The sequence below is a fragment of the Miniopterus schreibersii genome (assembly GCF_964146895.1).
Source record: "Miniopterus schreibersii genome assembly, chromosome: 19".
Taxonomy (NCBI): domain Eukaryota; kingdom Metazoa; phylum Chordata; class Mammalia; order Chiroptera; family Miniopteridae; genus Miniopterus; species Miniopterus schreibersii.
Window position 1 is genome coordinate 8,668,710 of NC_138119.1, and position 9,733 is coordinate 8,678,442.

The following is a 9,733-nucleotide window of genomic DNA, read 5'->3' on the forward strand; positions in this document are numbered from 1 at the left end:
GGGGAGAGAAGAAGAGTGGTCCTTGAGAAGGTTGGCAGCCGCCTCACGAGGAGGCTCTGTCACCAACACACCAGAGGCGGGACCCAGCGCCCCGTGGGGGGTAGAGACTGTTTCTTAGAAGTCACCACAGAGAAGGAGGAGCAGACTGCACCCCTGGGTATGGGAAATGGGTGTTACAAGCAAAAACAGAATTAAAACACAAAAGTAACACCTACTTAAGCAATCCTGACCATACTCCACTGTATCAAAGAATCGTAATGGGGGAAAAGCGCACCACTGGTATCAGATTTCTTCCTGTTTCAATACAGGGGAGGCCTAGGGACCTGAGGGTTGAGGGAAAGAGGCCAGACTAGAAGGCTGGACAACAATTTCTTTGAGTTCAGTTTTGTTACAATGTCTTTGCCCAGATGCTGTTTTGATAGATACACAAAAGCTCATCCTTTGGTACCAGGACAGGTCCCTTCACTTCTATTCTGGACCTGCCACCTCCAGGAATGCCTCCCGCCCTTCCTGGCCATTCCTCCCAGTGGTCCTCCAGGATACCCATGTACAGCTCTCCGGTATCTTCCATCTGTCTCTGGTCCAAATACCCAGGCCCCATACCAAACAGCTTCTCCAATTCTTACTAAGCAACACCTTTAGGATCCTGACCCACTGACACTGGGGCTTCTCCACCCTTGAGAAGCCCCATGTGCCCAGGGTGTCTTCCACCCCACAATTCTGCCAGGACTCACTCTTCTATTTCTTTGTTGTATGTAAGTGTTTAAAATATGTTTTTATTGATTTCAGAGAGAGGAAGGGAGAGGGAGAGAGACAGAAACATAATGATGAGAGTCACTGATCGGCTGCCTCCTCCTGGGGGTTGAGCCCGCAACCAGGGCATGTGCCCTGCCTGGGAATTCTACCATGACCTCCTGGTTCATAGGCTGACACTCAACCACTAAGCCACACTGGCCGGGCTTTTCTATTTAAGAAATGCCTGACATTGCAGCTCTTTCAGAAAGCCTTTCCAGAATGACCACTCATGACCTAGTCCAGCCTCATCCCTCTCCTGAACACACTTGTCCCGCTGAAAACAAGAGCACACTTGCCTTGCCTTGCCTCCTTCCATAATCAACGCCCACCCTCGGACAGCATATCACACTAATGTCTCCCTGGCCATTTGTAGAGGGAGTCACCATTTGCTTTCCCTCTGGCAAAGCAAACGCATCTCCTAGAGCGCAGGGTCAGGGTTGTGGCCAGCGAACAAAGCTCTGGTCACCTGGGCGATGGGGAATAGGGTATTCGAGTGAGTAAGAGAGTTGAAAGAGAACTAGGCAGAAACTTTGCTTCAACTCTCCTTATTATAAAGCCTGTTATAAAGCTTTTTAAAGAAGATCTGACCACTTTCCAGCCTGGGTTGAGTTAATATAATTTAATCTTTGGTTCAGGATCTTGCAGTGCCCTGAGGCTCATCCTTCTCTTCTGCTGCTATAATTACAGATGCAGAAGATGGAGAGTCTGGGCTGCTACGGGCCTGGAAGCTAATTTCTAGAAGACATCCTTGCTACCACATCTTGTGATTTCTGCCGTTATGAAAGCAGAGTTCAAAAGGAAAAACAAAATCCCACTTAACTGAGGATTCCAGTTAAGGGAGGTCCATCGCCAGGGTTTTGTTAAGTGCCTGCCACTGTGGCCCACTTAAAGGGCTCTTGACGAGGGAATCTGGCAATGTGACTTTCTACAAATATAAGCTTGATTTTGATGCAACCACTTATTCCTCTGAAAATCAAGGGGAATTCACACACAGGTGTCCTAAATTTCCTTGAAGTAAAAAAAACAACAAACACAACTCTTTATGAGGAAGAGCTGTGCTCACTTTGGAATGGCAAGGAAACAGGTGTCCAATCGCAGCAGATGAGACGTTCCCAAAGGAACCTAAAAATATGAATCGAGGAGCCGTAACTCAGGATGCACAAGGCCAGGGAACACGGGAGGCCAGCACCTAGAGCCATGTCATCCAGTTCCCAGGCCTGGGTTGTAGGGACCCAGTCTAAGCTCAAATTCCTAATTCAACACATCCGAGCCAATTCTCCATGAACACATTGTCCCACGTGAACTGGTACCTAAAACCACTGACAGTCACCTTTCTCGTCTCTAAAGGGGAACTCGACCACTATTATGACTTTTGTCTGAATAGCCAGGACTCTACGGGGAAGAAAATGCTGTCCCATGTAAACCCTGCCATTCTGAAAGCCCAGCCCAAGTCCTCCCCCAGAGTGTCTCCCCCAACCACCACCACAGACACTGAACTTCGAACTTCACAGGAGTCTGTGGATAGAATTCAGGTCACATGTGAACTTAAATGGGAAAAAACAACAACAAAAACCTGATATCTTTATCTCCACTAACCTCTCAGTGAAAGTTAAACAGTTCCTTTGATTATGAACGTAGCCTGTGACTGCGTCACAGGAGATAACATACATACTTTCATATCACATCACAGTTGATGCGGATACCTCAAAACAGTATTTTCACTTTCATTATGCCAAAATATAATAATTGTTAGGCCTTGGTATTTAACGTGTTATTTTATTTCATTTTTAACTCTCACCTGAGGATATTTTTTTCTACTGCTTTTTAGAGAGAGTAGAACAGGAAAGGGAAAGAAACATCAATGTGAGAGAGACACATCGATTGGCTGCCTCCTGCCCATGCCCCGACCGGGACTGGGGATCTAGCCCGCAACTGAGGTATGTGCCCTTGGCCAGAATCAAACTCAGGACCCTTCAGTCTGCAGGTCAACACTCTAACCACTGAGCCAAACCGGAGAGGGCTCCGTGTGTTATTAACTGCTATATCATAACCCTGCTTTTTTAATATTTTGATAACATATTTCAGAATAATTTATTTCCTTGGTTATCCTCTGTATTTGCATTTATGCATTTTAAAATGTTATCCTAAGAAGGGGTCCGGAGGCATCACCAGCTTGCCAAGAGGATCCATGGCACGGAAAAGGTTAAGAACCTCTGGCTGGTGAAGTAAGGGCATGAGCACTGTAGCCAGGAAAACTTGGATTCAAATCCAGGCTCTGCCAATTTCTACTTTTCTTTTGAGCAAAATGATTTAAATTCTCTGAGCCTTGAATTTCCCCATCTTCACTGAGGGAGCCAACACAGAAACAATACCTACCTCCTGAAACCATCCATTCATCAAAACCTTAACTAAACACCTGCTTACTGTGTGCCAGGCACAGGGCTGAGTTCTGGGGCTATAGTCATGAACATCACAGAGCGGGCCCTTCAGTACTTTATACAGAAGGTAATGCCTTGTAGAGTGTTCAGCAGGGACTGAAGCATTCTATAGACACTATAGTACTGCGGCTAAACCCACAACATTCAGTGCTTAATTATATGCTGATTCACGTTGCCTCATGTAACAATTGTTGGTTCATCTAACTAGTGCTCTCCCAAGTTTCTCAAATGCTAAGGGCTGGGTGTCCTGCTCACAGAGGGGACAGTGTGTTAGATGGAAGAACACAGGATTTGGAACCAAATGATCCTGGCTTCAAAACCCTGCTCAGCCACTTACAAGCTCTGTGACTATAGCAGAGGCTAGTAGCTGTCCCCCAAAATATGTTCTCTCCTTCCTAAACCGTAATAGAATATCTAGATTTGAGTTGGGCACATGGACACTCAGAATTAAGGATAATATTTCCCACCCTCCCTTAGAAGCAAAGTACGATCATGTAATCAAGTCCTAGCCAATGGGGATATAAGCAGAAGTGGCGTGTACAACTTCCAAGAAGTGTCCTTAAAATTAAGATGGCTTGCCCTTTTCCTAGCACAGCCACCTGGTACATGAGATGACCTTGGGAATGGAGGCAGGCACATGGAACAAGATAGAAGGAGCCTGGGTCCCTACCATTGTGCACCATTTCTAGCTGGTACAGTAATCCACCTCCAGCAAGTTCCTTAATCTCTCTGGACCTCCATATCCCTACCTGAGAAAAGGTGATCATATGAGGTATTTACCCAGCAAGGTTGTTTTGAGGACATCATGAGATAGGCCTTGGTTCACAGCAAGGGCTAGAGTTAGGAGAGGTGATATTACTACTCTCCTTCTCTTGCTACAATGAAAAATGCTGGAAACTGAGACATCTTAACACTGCCCTGGGTGCCCAGAGGTGGCTCCATGACCGCACAGTTGGAAGGCATCCCAATCACTCTAGTCCTCCGGAGAAGAATTCCCTTCTCTGGCACCCTTGTCAAAAGGCCCCCAGGAAAGGGAAGGGCACTCTCTCTGGGACAACTGTTGGGACAGGGGTGTTTGTTCATCCATAAATCACTATCCTCAGCTATCCCTTCAGAATCCTAACCCACCTCCCTTCTCTCCTCTGCCTATTCCTCCTCTCTGCCTTTGGCCGCCTCTGTCCTGCCTCTGGCTGCCTCTGTCCTGCCTCTGGGCGCACTCCCACCAGGACATCAAAGATCCTTTCTTTCTCCTTTGGAAGCTCCCTCTGTCCCCTCCCCTCGGAAGGCTTCCCAAACTAACTGGGAAGTGGGTGATCGCTGCCTGAGTCCCATCCTACTCAAACAGAGGCTTCCCACTTTCCATACGAAATTCTCTCCCACTGGGGAGCACATAGGATCATCGGCCACCAAGAGGTTCTCCTGCAGGGATCCAGAGAGGTCCCAGTCTCCTCCATGCTTTGCTGCTGACACTCATAAAGCTATTTCGTCTTGTTTGCAGCATCAGCACTGATCTGGGAGGCATAGCTCTTCACGGCGATGCAAAATCGAAATTTGCTTTATGTGCCTAAAGCCCATATTCATCTTTCCTGATGGTTCCCTTCCTGCTCCACAGACACAAATCCTAGTCTGTCTCTCCCACATAGTTGTCACGGCCCATGTCACTGTCACCCATGCAGGCTGCTCCCAGGCACAGGCACAGCCACAACCACCTCTCCTCTCCCAATTCCCTTTTTCATACTCATACCATTCACATCAGCCCCTGCTCACGCTCTCTCTCTCGCTCTCTCTCTCTCATCTTCTGCCCTGTGGCTCCACCCATTCTCAGTGATGGAACTTTACTGTCATCCTCATGGTCCAACCAGGTCCAGGCTTTAGGACTGGAACAAGGGTGACTGTGCAAGCCAATGGCTCCCCAGCTGGGTGGGAGACCCAGAGCTGCAACAGGAAGAAACAAGACAGTGGTCAGGAGGGCAGGAATCGGTGCCCAGACAGGGAGAAGAGGGAGAACCTGACCCCAGACATGGCAAAGGACGGGAGCAGGAAGCACAGGCCTGCTGATGTCCAAGGAGTCACAGGCATCTCAGAGACTCACCCTGCATCCCTCTTCCCTTCACACACGGTCACAGGGGTTTCTAACTCAAATTGCAGTTTCTGGAGGCTGGCTGCCCCCTGGGCCAGTCTCACTTTGCAGAGCTCTCAGCCTTATCCTACAGTAGCTTTTCACACACACAAAATTTTACTCCAGGGGTGTGACTCACATGGGCATAAAACCTTGGGATCCTTTGCTGTTTTAAATTCACATTACACATTAATTTGCATTACAGCAAGAATGCTGCCCTATGAATCACGTACCAGACTGCGAGCAGGAAATAAGACCCCAACATGGGTTTTGTCCCCTCCCCAAATACCTTCTGTTCTCCAAGGTTAACCAAGTAGTACCAAGGCCCCCTCCCCGCCATGCTGTGAGTCACTGATGGATGAGAAAAGAGGGGATGTCACCAGCGGGGCTCAAAAAACCAGGCAGAGATTAACATTATGTCCACAGTTCCAAACCTTCCCACTCTCACGTCTGGTCTCACGCCACCGTTCCCCTTCAAGGCCACCTTGAGGCCCATTGTCCTCCGCGGCACCTGTTCATACACAAGGCTGGGAGTGACAGGAAAGATAACAGAGCCAGGTACCAGGGCCCAAGCTTCTACTCCAGAGAGGCCCAGCAGAGGGACCAGCCAGCTGCAGCCTTACATTTCTTGAGCAGCCAAAAGAAACAAAAGGCATAAATTTCCTTGTTTTCCCATTGGTGGTTCCCTCTGCCCTGGGCCCCACCCCACCACTCAGCCCTCTTTCCCACTGCCTTAGCCATACAACCCGCCCACCCCACGCCCAAACCTCCCAGAGGACTTTCCTTGTTTGTCCTCTTGAGTCCACATGAATCACTAATTACTGATTTAAACCCTGGCACTGAGTGAATGACAAATACAGTATGACAAATAGCAATACAATATTTAGGACTGGCGAACAGAGCGCTTCCTCCCTGCCCGAGTCTGCCTGAGCACACAGGAGACACAGACACTGTCTCCTAACCCCCACCTGGGCCGAGGGCTGACTAAACTTGCCGCCAGACCAGGTGTCTGTGCCTGTGCCGGGGCGGGGAGGGCTGGCACTCGGGAGCTTGCGGCTGGTTCCTTAACTCGCTGCACATTGGGATTACCTAGGGCAGCTAAAAGACCCCTGCCTGGGTCACCCTCCCAGAGAATCTGGTTTCACTGGCCTGGGGTTGCTGCCTGGACTTTTAAAAGCTCCCGCAGTGATTCCAACATGCACCCAAGTCTGAGAACCACTGACTGAACACACTTATTATGTGTTTGCACATTTTTCAAAGCACTCAAGATGTTAAGAACACCTTATAGCCAGCCTTTCACTGTCAAGGCAGCCCTTGGAGGCCTTGTCCCATTTTACTGGGAGTCAGGTGTTAATCCCGGTGAGGCTGAGTGGTTCTCCACCACTGAGCCAAACTGGCTAGGGCGGAACTCAGGTTCTCTAACCTCAGAGTCCGCTCTCTCCAACCATCTGTGAACTCTTCTAAGGGTGTAGACAATGCATGAAAGCAATCTATACTGCCAGCAGGTCACAAACAAATCCCATACATATGGGAAGAGTGCTCACGTGTGAGGTCTAAGCCAATGCAGAGAGAGAGAGATCCTGGCGAGGGAGCTTATCCTAGACCCAAAACACATCCTAAGGTACCACATGTAAGACACAGCTTAATGGCATGGAAAGTAGTTTTGAATTTGAGAATGGAAAAGTGTTAGGCAAGGGGGGAACTCTTCATTGGGAAGAGAACACTTAAGGGAGGTGAAAAGGTTTGCCTCTCAGGGCCAGTTTCTTCATCCAGCCCTAAGCATTCTGACCTGCTGAGGGGGCACAAAAACCAATCCCAACACATCCCCAAACAGACAGCTTCAGTCCCTCCAGTGTCTCCTCCTGCAGAGCAATGATCCGAGCTTCCTTGGTGACAGGACCTATAATAAGTACCTTCACACCTATTTTGTATCCCAACTACTCAGGTAGGGCAAAGCATCCCCTTCAACCCATTTTCCAACCACACCTACCTCCCCTCAAGAAAAAGCAACACTGCCTGGCTGGTGCTGCTCAGTGGTTGAACGTCAACCCATGAACCAAGAGGTGCTGGGTTGGATTCCCAGTCAGGGCACATGCCCGGGTTACAGGCTCAATCCCCAGTAGGGGGCACGCAGGAGGCAGCCAATCAATGTTTTTCTCTCTCTCCCTCTCCCTTCCTCTCTCTCTAAAACATATTAAAAAAAAAAAAAAGGCACCATCATCATCATCACCAAACCAACCCTCCCAACAGAGTGGGAGAAATGGTGCCGCGTTGAGTTAGGAATTCACATGGACCATCACAGAGGTAAAGCCACTCAAGCACCATGTCTGTAACACCGAAAGGAACCAGCCCACAGGCCACATGGAGTCCCCCAAACCGCTGACGAGCAGATGGGGGACCACACTCCTGCAGGGCCTGGGACAGACACTTTAAGGGCAGCAAATGTTGCTTCTTAAAGACAATAAACACGATTCCACCATTCCTCCTGGGTCAGAAACAGGCCTCTTGGTACTCCATTCCAACCTGTGTCATACACCGGCTGCCTCCTGGTGTCTCAAAAGCCAAGTGTTGATGGGAAAGAACCACAAGGAAATTACAGGAACCAACAGCACGTTAAACTTGCCCATCCATCGATCGATCCCACTGATTGCAGCCCCACTTACCCAGCACAGCCAGACAGCTCAGCACTGGGATAAAGCACTTCATGTCGGCAGCGGAGAGAAGACACAACACAGGACGCTTCCTCCTCTCCCAGGGCTTAATCTCTCATTTCTGGCAATCCACCACTTGCAGCTCCAGGGGACGGTTTTGGAAACAGAACTTAACTCAGAAAATGAGGGCAGGTTAAAGAGAGGAGATCAGCAGGAGTCAGCTGGGGAGGGCGGCCTGCGGCACATGTTAAACTCCCCTAGGCAAAGGAAGGGTCCAGAACAATCCGGCAGGCCCTGAGGCTTCTGCCACATCGTGTGCCTTGCGGTTTCCACTGGAATCGTAGATTGCACTGGATTAATTCTCAAGGAAAGGGGGAAAGAGTCTGAGAAAATCCTTTCATCCGCTGATTATACAGAAATGTCCTTGGCTTCCCGGTGAAGGTGTCTGCACGCTCCCTCATTCGGATTCCACGAAGGGAATAGGGCAGGTTTTGTCAAAAACCTCTGACAGCCAAACGGCCCTGGCTGGCATCGACTGCTTGGGTTTCTTCATCAAAAAGTCCGTCTCCATCCATGACGGCAGGTCAAGGAGCCGCCACCTGCCCCAGACCTGCCCGCAGCACACGAAGCAAGTTGGCGCTTGGGCGCCCGGGGCGGTCCCACGATGCCAGCAGCTTTCTAAAACAAACACAACAAAGATTTATCCAAGGCCGGCGACCGCCGCGAAGCCCAGAGGCGCCGGGCCGGGCCGAACACCGGCGGCCGCTGCCGGACCGGACCGGGACCGGCACCCTTCACATGCTGACCTTGGGCAAGTCGCTGCGTTTGCCCCCGCCTCAGTTTACCCGCCCGGAGCAGGGCAACGGTGGGCAGCCCGACTGCTCCTGCCACACTTTCGCCAAAAGCTTCACTCCTGGGAATTCCCTTCGCCTCCCTCGGGGCGCGGCGCGCGCAGCCCCACCCTCGGCGGGGCCGGGCGGGAGGGGCTCCGCGGGGGGCCCCCGCCCCCGCCCCGCGTGGGAGCTCGCGCGCGCCGCGTCCCAGGTGGCCCCGCTATTGTTTTACCTTCCCGGGTGTTTATTTTCCGCGGAGTGGAAAGAAAAAGAGAAGGAGGGAGACGGGCGCCGGGGCTCCGCTTTCCGCTGCCGGGGCGCGCTCGCCGGGCGCCCGAGCGGCCGGGGGAGGGTCTGCGGCCGACTCCCGAGCGCAGCCGGCGCGCGGCCCGCCGCCGCCCCTCCCCGCGCCCCGGGCTCCGCGCCCCGCGCCCCGCGCCGCGCCCCGCCCCGCGCCGCGCGCGCTCCCCGACCCTCACCTCGCCGCGGCCCTTTCTCTGGCTCTGCGCGTCGGTCTGTCCGCGGGTCGGCCGGCCCGGGCGCACGCCTCTGGGGACGCGCCGCCCCCTCCCTGCGCTCCCGCTACGGCACCGGCCGCCGCGCCTGGCCCCGCCCCGGCCCCGCCCCCTCCGGCGCGGCTGCTGCACCGGCGCGAGCCGAGCACCGGGCGCCCGCGGCCGCCTGCGCCAGAGGCACCGCCCCCGGGCCCGCCCGTCCCCGCAGAGCCCCCGGCGCGCGCGGCGGGGCGGGGGGCCCGGCGCGGACCTGGCTGGTGGGGCACCTGCGGGGGTCACGCCGGCGCCGCACCTGCGGGTGGGGAGGGCCGCGCGAGGACCTGGGCACCTCTGGCGTGCGGGCCAGCAGCCCCGAAAGTTAACCAGGGGCTCACAGGCAGCC

At 52.5% G+C, this 9,733-nt stretch overlaps 1 protein-coding gene across 1 annotated transcript in view; it reads right to left on the minus strand.

Moving 5' to 3' along the window:
* The window catches only part of IGSF3 (immunoglobulin superfamily member 3), an 81,355-nt gene extending 71,914 nt beyond the window's left edge, over nucleotides 1-9,441 (minus strand). The window contains exons 1-2 of the mRNA XM_081120990.1: nucleotides 9,316-9,441; nucleotides 8,016-8,681 (exon numbers count right to left, since the gene is read on the minus strand). Coding sequence (XP_080977116.1) covers nucleotides 8,016-8,058 — 43 coding nt within the window. The 5' untranslated portion in view covers nucleotides 8,059-8,681; nucleotides 9,316-9,441. The remainder of the gene's footprint in view (nucleotides 1-8,015; nucleotides 8,682-9,315) is intronic.
* Between the last annotated feature and the right edge of the window lie 292 nt (nucleotides 9,442-9,733).